Consider the following 20,370-nt stretch of genomic DNA (forward strand, 5'->3'; position numbering starts at 1 on the left):
TAGATTGCAGATGACCAGTTATACGGTGGTCACACTTACCCATTCCCTGCCAGGGGCATAGCAAGGTTAGAATGGGTCCGTACATAAAGTAAATACAAGGTTCCTTCAGGCTCCTGCCCTGCCAAAGATACGCCTTCCCACCTCTGTATTGAAAGAGCTACACTGGCTGCCTATAAGTTTCCAGGCATAATACAAGGTGCTGGTTACAACCTATAAAGCCCTAAACAGCTCAGGCCCTGGGTATTTAAGAGAACCACCATGATTCCCACCACCCATTAAGATCATCTGGAGAAGTTCGTCTAGGAACAGAGGAAGATAGGAAGCTGCCATATACTGAGTCAGACCATTGGTCTATCTAGTTCAGTATTGTCTTCACAGACTGGCAGAAACTTCTCCAAAGTTCCAGGCAGGAATCTCTCTCAGGCCTATCTTGGAGATGGTGCCAGGGAGGAAACTTAGAACCTTCTGTTCTTCCCAGAGCGGCTCCATCCCCTAAGGGGAATATCTTACAGTGCTCACACTTCTAGTATCCCTTTCATATGCAACCAGGGCAGACCCTGCTTAGCTAAGGGGACAAGTATGCTTGCTACCACAAGACCAGCTGCCACTGGCTCGTCTGGTGGCTACTCAGGCACGGGCCTTTTCCGTTGCTGCCCTGAGACAGCAGGAGGGAGGGCATGCCCCTTTCAACTCCTGCCTGTGGGCTCCCAGCGGCATCTGGTGGGCCACTGTGTAAAACAGGATGCTGGACTAGATGGGCCTTGGGCCTGATCCTGCAGGGCAGTTCTTATGTTCTTGTTTTGTTTTTAAGAAAAAGAAGAAAAGGGGGGGGGGGGAAACCACCTCTGCTATAAGATACTGGCTGACATGACAAGGGAAATTACTCCACTAAAATTAAAAGGACAAGTTAGGGCTTACTTGTCCTTTTAAATTCCCATTGAGCTACCTTGAGTGATTTTCCTCATCCTGTCAGCCAGTGCTTTATCTAGAAATGCATAGACTATTGTACGGGATAGGCAGTGTGGTGCAGTGGTTAGAGCGTAAGGGTTGGACCTGGGAAAGGCAGGCTCGGGAAAAAGCGCATTCGGCCAGAAAGCTCAGCGTCAAGTGGGAAGAGTCATTTTTGTATTCACTGTGATCAAGGCAATGGTGTGATGCTCTGTAAACCCGGAATAAACCTGATAGGCCTTGCAGAATTTCCCTTGCATGCTTTATTCCAACTGCAGAATTTCCCTTGCATGCTTTATTCCAACTGCAGAATTTCCCTTGCATGCTTTATTCCAACTGCAGTGACAACCACATTCAAATGCTGTGTGTGTGTGTGTGTGTGATTTTTGTGACACCGCTGGCAGGATCAGTGACCGAGAACTACAGCGTAAAGCCAAACTGATATCCTTTAAGTGACAGCTGTATTGTTTTATGACAATAATGTCTCTCTAGCAGTTTCCACGTGCAAAAGTCCATGATCGTTGTTATCGTCTTTATCCTTCCAATAACCCTCTGTGGTACTTAAGCTGAAGAGATACAGGCCAGTCAAGGTCATCCAGTGAGCTCCCTGGATGAGCCGGGATTTGAGCCAGAGGTGCCTGCAGCCCAGATGGCCGCGCTTCCTCCTCCTCCCCACGGCTGATTTAATGTTGTAGTGTGAAAACAGGGTTGTCACTTCTTTCCTGGCAAAAGGCCCTGTACCTCTTAACAGCTGCTTGAGATTCAACAGGTATTTTTGGTCAACTGCCATAAATAAACAAACTCACTCACTCACTATTCAACAGGTGTCTCTTTTCCAGATGTGAAGAATCAGCGATGGGCAAAAGCTGTACCCGTGGAATGCCTGTCTGGCAGGCAGCTACTAAAAGGACACAGAGTCTTCCTCTCGGGGAGAAGACTGAAACTCCTAAGGTAACTGGGCAAAGAGGCACCTTTCTAAAGTCATGGCTTGCTTATATTAATTATTATCTCTTGTTTACACAGTCAGACAGGTGTTATTGACTGGTTTGTTTTATCCAGACATCGAGTCCTTCCCAAGGACCTGGGATGGCTGAATTTTTATTATCATTGTTGTTGCTGTTATTATTATAGATATCATCGCAGAATATAGGCTGTTCCCAGTAAAGTTGCTTTTTGTAATTGTAAATTTTAATTTGTAAATTGTAAATTGTAATAATAATTTTGTAATCATCATCATTATTATTGTATTTGATATCCCGCTCTTCCTCCAAGGAGCCCAGAGCAGTGTACAACATACTTAGGTTCTTCCTCACAACAACCCTGTGAAGTAGGTTAGGCTGAGAGAGAAGTGACTGGCCCAGAGTCACCCAGCAAGCATCATGGCTGAATGGGGATTTTTGAACTCGGGTCTCCCTGGTCCTAGTCCAGCACTCTAACCACTACACCACACTGGCTCTTGGCGAGGGGTGGCTGTCGTTTTACACATATTGTGAAAGAGCACTGGTGAAAAGGCATGTGTGAAAATGCCACATACAATCAGGGGCACCATCGGTTGTATATGTTCTTCTCTTGCATTGTGAGGATTAATGCCATGCAGAGAAAAGTCACTTCTGAAGCCACCTGATGGTGCCAGCTCGACTGAAACAAAGCTGCTCTGAAGCTGGCTGCTCCGTCTCTCATTAGATGTCGGAGTATCCGGCATCCACATCTCATTTTATGCTCTGAAGCCCAGCCTCGAGACTCAATCAGCAACTCAGTCCCATTATCACTGTGCTTGCCAGAATTAAAGGTCAGCTTCTTAGCTTCTGTTATCAGGGCCTTCCTCCTGTCTCCTCGGAGAACCTTCACAGGCTTTTTTTTTTTTAAAGAAAGCAAGCAATTTTCTGTCCTATTAACTGCTTGAGGCCTTTTCTCGTTTTAAAGCAAGACTACCAACAGGTACCTTGCGGGCTGGATCCACGCTCAAATCAATTTTATATGTTTGCCCTGCTCAAATTTTAAATGATTTGCAGCATAGTTTGCACCCAGGTTTGCTTACGAGGACAATAAAATAGTTTGCAAACGTGGTAAAAGAGAGGGAAATTCCACACTGCCGGGAGCCCTATACGCACCTTATGTTCAGCACATGTGCAATCCATGTACAGGGCACACATGCTCTCTGTGTATGTAGCTATTCACACATGTGTAACGCACATACAGTCGTATACTTCCTGTCTGCACACTGCATCTGAAGGGGTTTGCCCAGGCTCACTTTTAAAATGAGTGCATGTCCAGGCATTCACACAAAACCATGTGCATGTGTTGAGCAAGGCTACAGGCAGCATATGGGGCTTTTTAATTTGGAAAGAGGCAACTACGGGGAGACATAATAGAGGTGTATACAATTATTCATGGAGTGGAGAGAGTAGACAGAGAGAAATGTTTCTCCCTCTCTCACAACTCGAGCCAGGGGTCATCCCATGAAACTGAAGGCTGGGAAATTTAGGACCAACACGAGGAAGTACTTTTTCACCCAGTGCATAATTAACCTATGGAATTCTCTGCCACAAGATGCGGTGATGGCTACTAGCTTGGATGGCTTTAAAAGGGGCTTGGACAAATTCATGGAGGTCAGTTCTATCAATGGCTACTAGTCTGGTGGCTAGAGGCCAGCTCCAGCCTCAGAGGCCTCTCAATACCAGTTGCAGGGGAGCAACAGCAGGAGAGAGGGCGTGCCCTCCGCTCTTGCCTGTGGGCTGATGGGCTTCCTTGGGCCTCATCCAGCAGGGCTGTTCTTATCTGCTTTGTACTCAGAAGATTCCAGGTTCACACCCTGGTAGCATCTCCAGGGAGGTCTAGAAGAGAAGCCTGTTAAACTTTGGAGAGCTGCTGCCAGTCAGTGCAGACAATACTGAGCTAGATGGACCAAGAGTCTGACTCAGTATACAGCAGCTTTCTATGTCTGTGTTTAATGATGTGGACATGCCCTTTGGCAATGCAGATAGAAAGCAGGGACGTCCTGTACCAGCTGTCACAGGACCTCTAGTGAATCTAATGACCACAAGCCATTTTCAATTATATCTACTTATGCACAATCATTGTTACATAAATCTCAGCAGGGACTTCACTTTTTGCAAGATCTTCTGGTTGGTGATGAGCCAGAAACTCTCACAGACTAGTCAGCCCTAGGCTAGGGACCAAGGTGACACTTTCCCCACAGATTTGTTTTCCTGGCCAGAGTGGCCACGCTTCTGGCTCTTGCTAGCCACATGGCCAGCCTCTTGCCCATGATGGCCCATCTGCCCACAGTCAGTACTGAACTGCCCTAAGAGAGAAATGGGTAGCCCTTAAGAAGGGGTAGGCTGCCTTGGCTCTCCAGCTGTTGCTGAACTACAACTCCCAGCATCCCCAGTTACAATAACTTGCAGCTGGGGATGATGGGAGTTGTCGTTTTAGCAACAGGTGATGAGCCCAGGTCGCCCACTCCTGCATTAAAGAAATTGCACAGCTGTGTTGTAGCTGTTTGCTACAAATTTGGGGGGAACTTACAGCAGGGAAAGGGTTAGTGGTTATCTATCTAGTGGTACTGTTAACCCTCGCACCCTGTGCCTTGTATTCCCAATCTGCATCGTGTAACAGTGCCCTCTTGTGGCTGCTTTTTGTGCAAAAAACGACCCCTCTGCTTTGAAACTCTACTCTTAAAATGGGTACAACATAACATACAGTTTGGCCTTAAGAACATAGGAACACAGGAAGCTGCCATATACTGAGTCAGACCATTGGTTCATCTGTCTCAGCATTGTCGACACAGATTGGCAGCGGCTTCTCCAAGGCTGCAGGCAGGAATCTCTCTCAGCCCTCTCTTGGAGATGCTGCCAGGGAGGGTACTTAGAACCTTCTGCATGCAAGCAGGCAGGTGCTCTTGCACTGAGCTATGGCCTCATTTATTTATTCATTCATTTATTTTTACATTTATATTCTGCTCTTCCTCCAAGGAGCCCAGAGCGGTGTACTACATACTTGAGTTTCTCCTCACAACAACCCTGTGAAGTAGGTTAGGCTGAGAGCAGGGGCGTAACTACCATTAGGCAAGGGGAGGCAGTCATCTTGGGGCCCCACTGCCTCGAGGGGCCCCCCAGAGGCACATCACATGTCTCCCCACCCGCCCATGTTGCACCCCATATGAATTATGTTGAGTCTCTTGGAGATCGGCAGGAGCAGAAAGTAAAAAAACTAGATTCAATGTGAACCGGATATTCACCGTATTCATAATGGAGATGTGAGTGTGAGTGCACTATATATTGTGAAGTGTGTTTGTGTGTGTATATCAGCGAGGGGCCCATTTTAAAATCTTGTCTCTGGGCCCCCTCCAACCTTGCTACACCCCTGGCTGAGAGAGAAGTGACTGGCCCCGAGTCACCCAGTTAGTATCGTGGCTGAATGGGGATTGGAACTCGGGTCTCCCCAATCCTAGTCCAGCACTCTAACCACTACACCACGCTGGCTTCTCCATTAGCTCATCCCCAATGAGGGGCACTATCTTTATGTTAGATGTAACGTAAGTTAAAGTTTGCTTTTCAGTCCTTAAGAAGATGCCCACTGCTTACTGGAGCATTGGCAACCTTAGGGCTCCTAGGCTTTTCACACCAGAAATGTGGCAGCCAGGTGGCTTGATAGATTCCCATTTGCTTTAAAAACAAAAACAGGCGCCTTTCTGCTCCTTGAACCAACTTTGGCAGCCTGGGAAGGAAAAATTCTCTAAAACAAGCACCCCTCCGACCCTCTTTCCTCCTCTCTCCAAATTTTGCTCTCCCGTCTCTATAACCTAGTCAGCAAGATGTAGCCACGCCCCCTCTATTGGCTCCTCCCCCCAATTCCAGCCACCTGAGATTTCCCCCCCTTTCACAGAGATATAAAGAGACCAGAGAGCACGATCTCATTACCTTTATAGGTCACTTGCGGGTTGAAATCAAAGATGACAACTTGAAGAGCTTTCCAGACAACGGCAGGGTCCACCTTTCAAAGCAAGTAAAAATAAATGTTCCCCCAGAATGAAAGAGCATGCTGTCTACAGAGACCTACAGGATTCTAATTGGGCTGAGTTCAGGCACCAGAGCCTTGCAAAGACCAGGGATATCCTAATCTTTACAACGTGTTTCCAAGGATAGGAGGAAGACAAGAGTGCCCAACACATCTCAGTCAAATGCATGATTTTCGCCCCCCTGCTCACTGACGGATATCCTATGGGAAAGTCTCCCTTGTCCTTTCTGCCCATGTGAGAAGTTAAAAAGAAAAAGAAAACTTCTCAGAAATTGGCACTCCCTGCTAGTCTAGCTATTATAGCTCTATGCTTCTCCCGCCCCGTGCTGATCCGCCCCTCCGAGAGAGGCACGCCCCCCGCCCTCGGGCCAATGCGCATGCCCTTTCTCTCTTCGCGTGCACTAGACTGTTGCAGCCGGCGCGTGGAAGCTGCGAGGATTCGCTGTACGGCAGTAAAACGGTCTCTTTGCAAAACGCGCCACCCGTCGGCACGCTGCTCCGGGGGCCAGTCTCCTGCGCAGATAGATAGATTGCCCCAGGCAGGATCATGCCTCCCCGAAAGAGCTCTGCTCAAAATCCCTGGCCGCTCCCTGGACCCCAAGCGGGCCTCGACTCCTTGCGCTTTTCCTCTGCATGCGCCTGGGATCATTCCCAAGCGCGCAGCGTGTGCCTCTAAGTAGCTCCCTGGTAGTTAATTTTAAATAATAACAATTAACAGTTAAAAGGACAGGGAAGGAAGAGGTGCGGGGATCAATCCAGGTCTCTAAGCCCTGCTGCACTCCGAGCTCGACCTGCCGTTTCTTAACCCCAGATGGTTCCGGACTGGCTGTTAATGCAGAGAAGACGGGTGGGGAAACGGGGAATACCTCTACCTGCTAGGGGAATACCTCTACATGCCAGAGATATTATCTGTATTGTTGGTTAAACAGAACCGTCACTTGTCTCTTTCTCTCAAAAAATAGCCTACTAGATATCCTCTGACTTTTATTTTTTTAAAAAATGTTTACACTCTTCTAGCACAATCTAAAAAATGACCTGTATTCAGAGGTAGGCAACCTTGGTTCACAGTTTATTGTGGCTCAGGATGCTGGGAGTTGTATTTTCACAGCTGCTGGAGAACCAAGGTTACCTACTCCTGTGCTAAAGGCTTTCTGTGTGTGTGTTACACTCTTGCAGTGCAGTTGAGGTAGTTTATGCAACATTTTGCCCCATTGAACTCTGCAGGCCTTCCTTCTCTCTAACCGCATCTAGAATTATGGCTATAATCTTTTCAAAATTGAATCCATGATCCTCTGTCAAACACACTAAGTTGTGATTGAAGCCTGCTTTTTGATAGGGACAAGGATGTTTGGCTTTTGAAGGTCAAGCATGATAAATACTAGAAGGCTTGTGTTTACTAACATGGTGCAAATTATGACTCTTTAGCCTCTGTCAGCCAACAACATCAATGTTTACTATTTATGTAAGGGGGAAATCCCTGCTCAGCTCAGGGACTTACTAGTACTTGCTTCTGGAAGGTTTTAGATATAAGGACATAAGAACAGCCCTGCTGGATCAGGCGCAAGGAAGCCCATCTAGTCCAGCATCCTGTTTTGCACAGTAGCCCACCAGATGCTGCTGGAAGCCTACAGGCAGGGCATGCCCTCTCTCATGCTGTTACTCCCCTGCAACTGGTACTCAGAGGCATCCTGCCTTTGAGGCTGGAAATGGCCTCTAGCCCTCCAACTAGTAGCCGATGATAGACCTCCTCCATGAAGTCATGCAAACCCCTCTTAAAGCCATCCAGGTTGTTGGCTGTCACCACATCTTGTGGCAGAGAATTCCACAAGTGGATTAAGCATTGTGTGAAAAAATACTTTGGTTTGCTGGTCCTAAATTTCCCTGCAATCAATTTCATGGGATGACCCCTGGTTCTAGTGTTATGTGAGAGGAAGAAGGATTTCTCTCTATCCACGTTCTCCACACCATGCATGACTTTGTAGACCTCTATCATGTCTCCCCGTAGTCGCTTTTTTTCTAAAGTAAATAGCCTCTGGTGTTGTAGCCTTGCCTCATAAGAAAGGTGCTCTGGACTCCTGATCATCTTCATTGCTCTCTTCTCATATCTTTCCATATTTTTGGTGGGAAAGAGGAAGGCATTAAAAGGGTTAAACTGCTTCTGCTTTGGCCCTGGATCAGGATCAGGCCCCCTGAAGAGTTGCTATTTTAAGAATAAAAATAAATCTCTCAAACCAGATGCTGGAACATTACCTTTTCTTTGGCCCTTAGGGTCAAGATTTTCTAGCTGAATTTTCTCTATACTCTGTTTACCCAACGTCCTGACAACTTTTTTGAGGGGCAGAAAGTATCCCTCCAAGAACTTTATAAGTTCTTTGTTTTCCTTAGAGTCTCCTGTCTCCAGGATCAACAAAGTGTATAGAATGCAAAGGGTTCCAAGTTCCCTCCATGGCATCTCCAGATAGGGCTAAGAGAGATTCCTGCCTGCAACCTTGGAGAAGCCGCTGCCAGTCTGGGTACAGTCCAGGGATTCTCAACGTTGGGTCCCCAGATGTTATTGGACTTCAACTCCCAGAATCTCCAGCCACAAAGGCCATGTCTGGGGATTCTGGGAGTTGTAGTCCAGTAACATCTGAGGACCCAACATTGAGAATCCCTGGTGTAGACAATACTGAGCTAGATAGACCAACCTGACTTGGTATATGGCAGCTTCCTATGTTCCAATGTAATCATTGTGAGACCAGCTCTAGCGCCTAGCAAATGATGAAGGTTCCTTACATTAATATCTTGTCCCATCTGTTTTTATTGTTTGATCTGCAGTTGCTTGATACTCACCACCAGAATCCTGCTGTGCTGGATTCACCATGGCTGAGAAGTATCCCGCCAACCACAACTCTCCGGAGAGAAGACCGGTGCTGGTCTCATCTCACTCCTCCACCAGTGAACCTTCTCCATCTGGTCCCTCTGACCTGCAGCCCTTCTCCCTGGGCCGGGTATCCTCTTCCACCAACCTGTCCTCCATCACAGTGCCGGTGCGCCTGGATGTCCTTTACTTCCTGCTCACTAGCGCCGCCAGAGGGGCTCAGCATGCCCTGCAGCCCACCCCCCTTCAAGGCGGGCAAGGCTCTTTCCCCGCCTGCCACGTCCCAGCTACTCAGTACTCCTTGAGCTGCTGTGGGTGCCCCTCCTCCTGCCACAGTGTGCCAGGCGTTGCCACTGTTGTTCAGCAAGTCAGTGGGGCTCAGCAAGCCATTGGGGTCCCCCAAGGAAGAGCACATGGTGGGCAGAACGCTGGAGTTATGGAGAGCCGAAACAATGGACCCCGTTGGAGCAGCAATGGCCAACGAAGTGATGGGAACAGCTGGTCCCGTGTCAACCAAAACCAACCAGACTCATCAGGGAGTTGGAGAAGAGCCCAGTTCTCCGGGGGCTGGCAGGAGAACCCGAGAAGGGAAATGGGAGGAGGACAAGGCAATTGGCAGGGCAGACGGCAGAATTTTAGCAGCCCCTGGGGTGATCAGAGGCAAGGCATGGCTGACTCAGCCCCCTGGAAGTCAGGATCCCAGGATCGGAGAAGAGAAGCACCTCCTTTGGGCCCCAACGCCAGCAACCGGAGAAGGACCCAAGAGGGGTGTCATTGGCAGACACCACGGGATGCCCCAGATGCCAAAAGACGTCCAGACAGTGCCAGGATGGGGTGGCAGAAGTCTCAAGAGTCTCCTCGCTTTGTTGGCAAGACTGCAGCCGCTGGACCAGTTGAAAAGGCCCCCCAGGAGAGTGGAGAGGATTGGGACATGGATTATGAGAGGGAGCAAGCCGTCCCCAAAGCCCCAGAGATGGCTTCCCACGCTTCTTCCAGGCAGGTTGACACCTCCAAAGACGCTGAGATTGCTCTCCCAGCCGATGCCCCCAAGCCGCGGTTGATGGTCTCTCCTCCCCCAGAGCCTCCCTCCAAGGACCAGGAGTCAGCTACTGCGAGAGAACAGCCCGCGGTACCCAGAACTGATTGGAGCAAGAGTGCAGGGTTCGTCAGCTACCTCAAGAGCCTTTATTCCGACCCATCGGGGAAATCCAGCTCTGAAGGCTCGACAGATCTGGTCATTGATTTGTCCAAAACGGAGGAGGAAGAGCCGTCGCTGGAGAATGCAAAACAGTGCCTGGAGAACGCAGCGGATGGCAAGATGAAATCCTGCGAATAGAGCGAGGCCACAAGACTGGTGAAGAAGATCCCAGTGGAGAAATTGGGAAGGATGCTCTTTTTCTCTTTACCCTCTCCACCCCTCAGCAACAAGTTTGACCTCTGGCATTTTGTAGCCTGTTGGGTTGATAAGTTGGAGGTATGGAGGCCAGTTGACGACGCCAAGTTAGCCTGTGTTTGGTGTTCTGGAGCCTGGGCATAGTCAGATATGCCAGGGTTCTCAAATTTTGATCCCCAGACGATGTTGGACTACAGTTCCCGACATTCCCTGCAACTAAGACCATTGTAGCAGGGGATGATGGGAATCATAGTCCAACAACATCTGGGAACTCGAGTCTGAGAACTCCTGGGAATATGCCAATGCTATCTGCCCCAAAGTGGCTTAACCCGACTTCAGTTGGGTTTACGCGACTCCGCTAAAATGAGGCCTCTCACATTTGGGTCCCTAGATGGTGTTTGACTACAACTCTGATCATCCCCTGCCACAATGGCCAACAGCCACTGTGGCAGAGGGTGATAGGAGTTGTAGCCCAAGACCATCTACGGGACCCAAGTTTGAGTTCCTCTGCTTTAAAACAAGATTACATTTTTGTCGCCACCGGTGCACATATTAACAATTGTAAGCTCTGTTCTAAACCCCTTTTGCTGTTCTTCATTTTGAACCCAATAAGAAGCCGTCCCTGCCTCCCAGTTCTTGTTGGTGTGTTGCCAGCACTTTGAGTTCTGGTGCTGCTTCCAACATGTTTCCTTCTGTGGGAATGCATTTGGAATGATTCCTGGGAAAATATGGGTGGGGGTGGGGAGGGGAGTTGGAAAACCCTCACATTGGACCTGGAAATCTGCATCAGTCAGTTTTTCGGTGAAAATCCACACGTGGGGTAACACGTTCCTGCTGGTTTCTTTATGGTTGATCTTTCCGGATGAATCCGTGTCGTTTTTCAGATCTGACCTACAGTTTTCCAGGAGGGCCTTTTTTTTAAAGTACAGTTGTGCGGAGATGACTTTTCATTGAAAGCACTCCCGTTATTGGCTTCTTACCTGTTTAAATCCCACTGCAATTATATAAAAGGTCGCTGCGTCCTAATCCAGCACACGGACAGAGCAGATCACAATCCAAAGAACTTGGCCTATTTGTCTATTGAATAGTAGTGCTTACACCAAAATTTGGCATTTCAGCTGGGCCCGTGGACTCTGTTATTTGTTATTTACTGAGAGGAGTCACTGTTTTGTTTCTGTCTGCGTTTAATCTAGAAGAGATTATTTTGAAAGTTGCTTTGCAAAACCTGGTTGATAGTTTCTATGTATAGTTGGTATTATATAAACCAATGAGGACTGGTTTAGATGTCATGGGAGTCTGGGTTCGAGCCGGGCTCTGTGTGACGTCCCTGCGTCTTGGAGCATGCACTCTCCCCTCCCCATGTGAATGTTCTGCTTCCTATCTAGGTTAAAATAAACTGAGATTGGCTGTGTCATTTGAGCCCACCAATCTTGGTTTATTCTAACCGAGATTAGAGTTTCCATTTCCTCGGGCTTAACCTGAGATTGGAGCTTCCTTTTCCTTGGGCTGAATCTTTGGTCACCTAGAAGTCACCTTGGCTCGAGAAGATTTGTGTTCAACTCCCCGAGTCCTGTCCTCATGTTCCTTGTTTCAATAAAGAGAAATCAACACTGCCCAGGCAGAATGGGCCGTTTTGAAGAAAGCAAGGAGTGGCTGTATTTGTCCATGTGGGCTGGAGCTGGAGGTTTTATTCAGTGTAGCCAGATCTACTTCCAAGTAAGCATACATGAGATCAGGGTGGTGCAGTGTAGTGGTTAGAGCAGGATTGCACACCCTCGGCCCTCCTGCAGATGTTGGACTACAACTCCCATCATCCCTGACTGTTAGCCACTGTGGCTGGGGATGATGGGAGTTGTAGCCCCTTATAGATTCACACACACACACATCGTTCTCTAGCCTTTTAACATACACACGTCTACGCGATTCACACGTTGGATTCTGAACAGCGAGGTTTAGAAACTTGGTCCTTTGACTTGAACCAATGTTCCCTCTAACAGGGATTCCCAGACGTTGTTGACTATAGAGTTACCATGCCCCCCCAAAATTCCAAGTTTCACCCAGATTTTAAGCATCTCACCCAGATTCACCTGGATTTCAGCTTACATTTTTTTAAAAAAACTGCTAAGATCTAGCCCTTGTAGAAGCAGAGTTATGGAGCAGAACATGCAGTCAGTATTCTGCTCAAAATTTATTTTCAAGCCAATTTACATAATATGCCAGTTAGGCACCCGGATTTGGAAAGTCAGACTATGGCAACCCTAGTTGACTACAACTCCCACAATCCCCAGCTGGGAGTTGTAGTGAACGACATCTGGGAATCCTTGTTAGAGAGAACAGTGGCACAGACATTGGTGTTTTCCTGCGGGCGCCACTGGATTAGGTACCATAGAGTTGCTGCTGGGGAGCATAATTATCACCCCAATTTCCCTATTTTCAGCAATTCTGAATCAGTTGGTCTAAGATGGTTGCTGGCTGGGAAGGGTGGGTAATGATTGTGCTGGCTGTTGTTAACTACTCAGTGGGTCTAAACTGGCCATATAGGGTTTGGGGACTAGGCGGTACAGAGTTCCTGTTTGGGAGCCAGTGATTGGCTGGCTCCTTCTAGAGTCATAGACACCAATGTAGAGTGCCCCCCTCCTCGTTCCAAAGCCCGTATGGATGCCTGCAAAGTCCCAGGAAAATATGACCTCTGGGCTCCCTCTTGTGGCTCCATGCAGCAATTGCAGCCTCGTATACCTTGAACATAGTCTTTGGGCACGTATAAAATTAAGGCCGTCTTTGCCTATAATGGCAAATCACAATTTGCCTCCATTCCCCTCACGTGCTCCCAGACGATCCCGATCTGCAGTCTGGGAGAGTGCAAAGCCACGACAGCCAATCAAGTAGGAGGGAGGGAGGAGCTTCCGTCCCAGTTGGACCCAGCAGCAGAATTCGGACGACACGATGCTGCTTCTGGGCCTGAGGTTTTGGCGACGAAATGGAGAGGTCACTGAAGGTTCCAGTTCAGGCTGGGGGGCTAAAACCAGCCCGCAGTTGGGTGACAAAACCGGGTTCACACATTCAGACTAAAATCTTGAACCTCTGGCATGGTTCCCTCCAGTTCCATGTTATAGGAGCATAGGAAGCTGCCATATACTGAGTCAGACCATTGGTCTGTCTAGCTCAGTATTGTCTTCCCAGACTGGCAGCAGCTTCTCCAAGGTTGCAGGCAGGAGTCTCTCTCAGCCCTATCTTGGAGATGCTGCCAGGGAGGGAACTTGGAACCTAGATGCTCTTCCCAGGGTGGCTCCATCCCCTAAGGGGAATGTCTTACAGTGTCAATCAGGGAGACCTGAGTTCAAATTCCCCCTTGCCATGATGTTCACTAGGTGACTTTTGGCCAGTCACTATCAGATTAGCCTACCTCACAGGGTTTTTGTGTGAGGGGAGCTTTAATGTCATGTTTGGCATCCTAAATTGCAGGAGGAAAAGGTAGGATTATAGTAAAATGTTGCTTTGGGTCACAGCCCCACTGGGAGAAAAGTGTGTGTGTGGGGGGGAGAGGTTTCGCTCCTCTCTACCCATGTTTCATTGGAAAGATTGTGCTTAAACCTGAGTTTGATACAAGGAGTCTACCACCGTCATGTTTATTTGTTTGTTATTTCTCTGTGTAAACCGCCCTGAGCCATTTTTGGAAGGGCGGTATAGAAATCAAATTAATAACAATAACAACAACAATAATAATTTGCCTTGAAGATGGTAAGCTCTTTGGGGCAGGGACCTCTAATTGATTAAGTGACTGCCAAAAAGCACCATGTACAATTACCATGCTTTGGTGCTCATGAGAACAGGTAACATATAGGATGGGTTTCCAGCTTTGGGTCCCCAGATGTTGGACTGCAATTCCCATCATCCCCAGGAACTCCCAATTTGTCCTGCCTCCATTCTCCGTGCCCCATATAAATCAGCTAATCCAAGGATTCCAGCCTACGGTCACCAGATGTTGAACTTTGAGATGTGTACATCTGGAAAAATTGGACAAACCAAGGGCGTGTTTTGCCCCCTGGGGAGAAATAGCCACCACCACCCCCGAGACCTTCACATTCCTAGTCGGACTACAACTTCTATCATCCACAGCCAAAGACCCTTGTTGCTAGAGATGATGGGGGTCGTAGTCCCGCCCAACATCATTTGAGCACCCAAGATTGGGAACCCCCGATACTGAAGAACACATCACGTTCGCACAGCTCCTCTACACCCTGTTTTTGAGTGACTCCCAGATACAAGGGGATGAGTGGAAATCCAGCCTGGCTGCTTTAATTCTTTTTCATTTCCACTGTGCCAGGCAGTCAGCATGGAGCCGACCCCCCCCAGGCCTACTGCCCCTGCGCCTTTTTCCGGCCAGGCCTCTGCAGAGGGAGTGTCAGCAGGTTGTTTTCAGGAATGCGGGAGCCCCGCGTTTGCTGTCCGTGCACATTTGCCTTCTGGAATGAGCCACGACCCCTCTGGAGCGGTGATCCTGCCGCCCGCCACCCATAATCAGTCGTTTTCAGTAAAGCGCCGGGAGTTTGGGCAGAGTCAGCAAAAAGAGGTGCTTGGAGAAGGATCGTTTGGGGGGGGGGACGGGGGTCAGCTCAGCCCAGAAGAGAGAGGAGCCCGGGAAGCAGGTCCCAGCGTGCACAGGTAGGCGTTGCGGCGGGGGGAGTGGGTACTGAGCCGTGTGTGGATAAAAGTTTGTTTGCTGATTGATTGATTGTTAAATGTATACAGTATACCGCTTTCCATTAAAACAATCCCAAGGCGGTTTACAGCACATTTTAAAAACAAGATTATGAAAAAGATAAAGTTAACCACTCCGGGAACATTGATTGATTAAGCGCTGTCAAGTCGGTGTCGATTTCTTAGCGACCACATAGATGGAGTCTCTCCAGGATGATTTGTCTTCAGCTTGGCCTTTAAGGTCTCTCAGTGGTGCCTTCATTGCTGTCGTCATCGAGTCCATCCACCTTGCTGCTGGTCAGCCTCTTCTTCTCTTTCCTTCAACGTTCCCCAGCATTATGGACTTCTCAAGGTCGCTGGGTTTCTGCACAATGTGTTTGGAGTATGATAGTCTGAGATCGTTTTAGGAACATAGGAAGCTGCCATATACTGAGTCAGACCCTTGGTCCATGTAGCTCAGTATTTTCTTCCCAGACTGGCAGCGGCTTCTCCAAGGTTGCAGGCAGGAGTCTCTCTCAGCCCTATCTTGGAGAAGCCAGGGAGGGAACTTGGAACTTCAGAGATGCTCTTCCCAGAGCGGCTCCATCCCCTGAGGGGGATATCTTATTTATTTTATTTATTTATTTATTACATTTACATCCCGCTCTTCCTCCAAGGAGCCCAGAGCGGTGTACTACATACTTAGGTTTCTCCTCACAACAACCCTGTGAAGTAGGCTAGGCTGAGAGAGAAGTGACTGGCCCAGAGTCACCCAGCTAGTTTCATGGCTGGATGGGGATTTGAACTCGGGTCTCCCCTGTCCTAGTCCGGCACTCTAACCACTACACCACCCTGCTCTTATTCCTTCGACTGCTCTCTCCGCCGCAGACCAGGATGTACAGCTTCATGGGCGGGGGCTTGTTCTGCGCTGCCGTGGCAAATATCCTGCTGGTGGTGTCCACCGTGACGGACTACTGGATGCAGTATCGGCTCGCTGGCATCTTTGCCCACCAGGGACTCTGGAAATACTGCTTCGCTGGGAAATGCTACCTCCAAATGGAGAGCATTGGTAAGAGAGTGTTCTGGGCCCGGCAGGGGAGAAGCGCTGTGAACCCTCCATGGAAAATGGGGTCAAATATACCCCACTTTTGAGACATGAAAAAGCCACAGAACTTGGGGGTCGGTGTTCTGCAATTGTCATCTTCCAGGTCCTGGGAGAGGGAGTTACGGAACACTGAACACAAAGTTGTATGATTATAGCCTCATTCAGATTCGTAAGAATCGCTGCCGTGATTTGCAAGGCTGGATCGGGTTCCTGCCCGGTCTGCTGGTCGATGCGGTGGGGGGGGGGGACTTCCTCTCCTTTTGCCCAGCTGTACATGGCCCCATCCAGAGGACTGGATCCAGTCTCGCAATCACGGAAGCGCCCACAATCACATGTTTGGCACTTCCCTCTTCAGGCCAGCCACACTATGTATGTATGTATGTATGTTTCAGTCATATTTTATACCGCCTGATTTCTTTTAATTAATTAATTTTATTAGAAACATTTAATATCCTGCCCATTCCAAAGACTCTGGGCAGTGTACAAAAACATGCAAAGCAAGACAGCATTAAAATCACACCCTACATTAAAAACTAAAGTAACTAACAAGAAAAGAAAAGAAAACCCAAATAGGTAAACTACAGGGCAAAAGCCTGGCGAAAAAGAAAAGTCTTCCATAGAGATTTAAAGATCAATAAGGAAGGAGCTGTACCCCGCTTCATCTCAAATGGGGTACAATCTGCCCCGATGCCCACCCCAGGCTTCAAGCCTTGCTACCTCACCACTCCTTTGGGTTAGCAGCCTGAGGCTGCTATCTATCTATCTATCTATCTATCTATCTATCTATCTATCTATCCGATTTTTATATCGCCCTTCTGAGCTGGCTCAGGAATGCATGTCGTGCCCTTATAAATGGCCTTTTGCAGAACGTTACCTGTTTCATTGCAGGTTGGTTTCAGGGTGGGGTTCAGTCTGGTGGGTTGGTTTGCTTGCGGTGTGTGTATTCTGCACACAGGCTGCAGGAGCGTCGGATATGATGTGTGAAGAGGGCTCTGAGGACACTCTGATGTGAGCTTTTCTCAGCCTTACTCCCCATAGCTTACTGGAATGCCACCCGGGCCTTCATGATCCTGTCAGCGCTCACCTGCTTTGCGGGCGTCCTCACAGGGATCCTGTCCTTTGCCCAGTTCTCCGCCTTCCAGCGTTTCAACCGATCGTTTGCTACCAGCGTTCTCTTCTTCGCTTCCAGTAAGTGGTTCCCCCCCCCCCCCGCTCTCATCTGTAGAATCCGAGGGAAAGAGTTGTGGTTATGCAAGGACGAGGCAGTGGAGTGGAATCGGGAATATTTAATGAGATAGACACCGAGGTCATTCACACAATCCAAAACTGGGTTCTACCTGGGTTTGCCAGCTGTGTGTGCTCCCAATTTTCGGGTGTGTGGAAGCAAGTTAGGAGGGAAAGAGTTTAGATTGTGAGCCCTTTAGGGAGAGGGATCCATCTTATTTATTTATTTATTATTTTTCTGTGTAAACCGCCCTGAGTCATTTTTGGAAGAGTGGTATAGAAATCGGATGAATGAATGAAAAGCTGAGTAGGAGTGATTGTGTGGAAGGGAGGAGGAAAACCTGGGTAGCTTTTCTTCCTACCTTGCTTCCACACAATCACTTCTACCCAGGTTCTCCCTTAACCTTGCTTCCACACAATGGAAAACTGAGAGCACACACAACTCCCAAACCCAGGCAGAACTCAGTTTTGGATTGTGTGAATGATCTCATTATGTGCACAGAGGCAAGTGCAGACTGCTTCTTGGTGCTCTTGCTGCTGGCTGTTTGTTAGCCCCGCCTCTACTCCAGGACGGGAATACAAGTAACTAAAATCCCCATTCAAAAGTTGGCCTGGACCAAGGAATGGATTAACCCAAAACACACATCATCAAAGCAGTGAGATTTGAACTCTGTAAACACCTGAAGGCAGCTACTGCGATCTCCAGGTATTTTTAGTTAGAATTACAATTTGTCACAATCTCCTCCTCCTCCTCCTCCTCCTCCTCCTCTTCTTCTTCTACCACCACTTTTCAACACAAATGTACCTGGACTGGTTTACATAGCAAAAGGTATGAGGAAATGGTCCCCGCATCCCGAAAGGGTTCATCGTCTTAAAAATGTGGAATATTTCTCAGGGGAACTGATAGGAGATAGCAAACCTTTTACCCTGCAGGAGTGTTCAAAGTGGAATGTCTGATGAAAATGTCATGTTGGGTCTCAAACGAAGGGTTGAGAAGGTCTTATTCATATCTATCTATCTATCTATCTATCTATCTATCTATCTATCTATCTATCTATCTATCACATTTATATACTGCCCTATATGAAATTTCTGCCGCTGGAGAATTCTGGGTCCTGTCACTTGGCTGAGCTCATCAGGCTAAGTTTTCTCTTCTTCCTTTCTTCCTTCTACCCTGCCCAGCACTATTTGTCCTCCTAGCGATGGCGATTTACACCGGGGTCACGGTCAGCTTCCTGGGCAAGCGATTTGGAGAGTGGCGTTTTGCGTGGTCCTACATCTTGGGCTGGGTCGCCCTTCTGATGACCTTCTTTGCAGGTACCATGCGACAGTGCTCTTGACTGCAGTTGGGACCCCGGTGGAAGCATCCCTTCAACAATCATAAGAATATAAGAACAGCCCTGCTGGATCAGGCCCAAGGAGGCCCATCTAGTCCAGCATTATGTGTTTCCAGTCCTGGTTTGGGTTCAGCAGATTGTTCCATTTCAATTTGGACTCAGCTGACTAACTGGTTTGGTGTTCATTTGGAAATGCTTTGGTTTCACTCAGAAATTCCCAACTTTAGCTCCCGAGGTGGTATTAAGCTACAATGCCCATCATCCAGAGCCTCAAAGGCCTTTGTGGCTGTGGATGATGGGAGTCTGAGTCCAACATCTGAGGAGCCAAGTTTGAAAAAACCCTGAATGACGGAGATCTAGCAGAAACTTCTCAGCTGCTCTACAAAACTCCATCTCCCAGGATGCCTTGGGAGAAGCCCTGAGAATTTAACCCCTTTACACCCAGTGAATTTGTAATGTAAACTTGTTTGTGGTAGGATAGTTTTGCTACAGTTTGGCTTCCCGTGAGAAACATACTGAGCTAATTCTCCCTTTTTTTCTCCTCCTCTCCGCAGGTATATTTTACATGTGTGCCTACAAGATGCACAAATGTCAGCAACTGGCTGTCGCCAACTAGGTTTACTACATTCCTTGTGGGCTCTGCGATGAACAGATTCCAGTGGGATTCCAGTGGTGGCCTACCGTGCAGGGTTGTTGTGAGTGATGAATGTGAAGCATTTGGAAGAGGAGTCCCCCACCCCAGAATGAAGATGCAGAGGCAAGGAAACGGTGCCAAATGTCTGAATGGGGCTCATGACAGTGCCCCGGCAGAAAAGGAAACGGTGGATCAGAAACCATACAGTCTTTCAAGGTTTATTCTAGCTTGCAGCTAGACATATTTTCTGCAGTGCAAGCAAACCAACCAGCCATGCAGTGGGAAAGTTTTTGTGTAGCTGGGCTTGTGGAATCCAACACGGAAGTAAATGGTTCCTTAAAAGGAACAGAGAAGAAAAGGAAACAGAATAAAAAGTTAAATGTTGATTCCTTGCTGTCGTCATTACCTCATACAGAAAGTACGTTAAGGCTTTCCCTTAAATATCTCCCAGAGTTCTCCATTTTTCTTGCTTTCTTTCTGTCTTTGCTTCCCTCCCCATCTCCCCATGTGTATTTCCTTTTCTATTTGTTCCCATTTGCTCTTCCTTCTCCTTCTCCTTCTCCTATGTGATTTCTATACCTCCCTTCCAAAAATGGCTCAGGGCGGTTTACACAGAGATATAACAAACAAATAAAATGGATCCCTGTCCCCAAAGGGCTCACAATCTAAATATATATAATTTGCCCTTCCGCGAATTTGCAGCGGAGAAGCAGCTTGCCTAGGGAGCAAGAGGCTGTTTGTTTGAATCCCTGCCAGTGTGCTTCCCAGACTGTGCCTAGTAAATATATATTTGTAGGGAAACACCTATATCAGGCAACAGCGATATAGGAAGATGCTGAAAGGCATCATCTCAAACTGTGGGGGAGGAGGCAATGGTCAACCCCTCCTGTATTCTACCAAAGAAAACCACAGGGCTCTGTAGGCACCAGGAGTCAAATTCGACTTGACTGTACACTTTATCTTTACCTTTTAGTCACCTATATCGGGCAGCAGCCACCTAATGGCGCAGTGGGGAAATGCTTGACTAACAAGCAGAAGGTTGCTGGTTCAAATCCCTGTGGCTACTATATTGGGCAGCAGCAATATAGGAAGGTGCTGAAAGGCATCATCTCATCCTGCGTGGGAGGAGGCAATGGTCAACCCCTCTTGTATTCTACCAAAGTCAACCACAGA

At 48.1% G+C, this 20,370-nt stretch overlaps 3 protein-coding genes across 5 annotated transcripts in view; 2 read left to right on the forward strand and 1 right to left on the reverse strand.

Moving 5' to 3' along the window:
* LOC128333234 (myelin-associated glycoprotein-like) overlaps nt 1-8,338 on the reverse strand; it is a 38,374-nt gene extending 30,036 nt beyond the window's left edge. Inside the window, exons 1-2 of the mRNA XM_053268488.1 lie at nt 8,218-8,338; nt 5,871-5,943 (exon numbers count right to left, since the gene is read on the reverse strand). The gene's annotated coding sequence lies outside the window, so the exon portion shown is untranslated. The remainder of the gene's footprint in view (nt 1-5,870; nt 5,944-8,217) is intronic.
* Nucleotides 6,293-11,862, forward strand: LOC128333235 (uncharacterized). 3 transcript variants are annotated; one of them, XM_053268492.1, is made up of 2 exons: nt 6,293-6,411; nt 8,785-11,862. In XM_053268492.1, exon 2 carries the CDS (start codon nt 8,829-8,831, stop codon nt 10,161-10,163), a length of 1,335 nt encoding a protein of 444 aa, XP_053124467.1. In that variant the 5' UTR covers nt 6,293-6,411; nt 8,785-8,828; the 3' UTR covers nt 10,164-11,862. The 3 variants fall into 3 exon arrangements, with proteins under 3 accessions (XP_053124467.1, XP_053124465.1, XP_053124464.1); XM_053268490.1 differs by lacking the exon at nt 6,293-6,411 and adding an exon at nt 6,418-6,814; XM_053268489.1 differs by lacking the exon at nt 6,293-6,411 and adding an exon at nt 6,418-6,654.
* A 684-nt stretch (nt 11,863-12,546) lies between these two features.
* LOC128333101 (lens fiber membrane intrinsic protein-like) lies at nt 12,547-19,570 on the forward strand. The gene is made up of 5 exons (XM_053268187.1): nt 12,547-12,600; nt 15,786-15,966; nt 17,041-17,190; nt 18,409-18,543; nt 19,118-19,570. Exons 2-5 carry the CDS (start codon nt 15,792-15,794, stop codon nt 19,177-19,179), a joined length of 522 nt encoding a protein of 173 aa, XP_053124162.1. The 5' UTR covers nt 12,547-12,600; nt 15,786-15,791; the 3' UTR covers nt 19,180-19,570.
* Nucleotides 19,571-20,370: the final 800 nt, after the last annotated feature.

This window comes from Hemicordylus capensis, chromosome 7 (assembly GCF_027244095.1).
Source record: "Hemicordylus capensis ecotype Gifberg chromosome 7, rHemCap1.1.pri, whole genome shotgun sequence".
NCBI lineage: Eukaryota > Metazoa > Chordata > Lepidosauria > Squamata > Cordylidae > Hemicordylus > Hemicordylus capensis.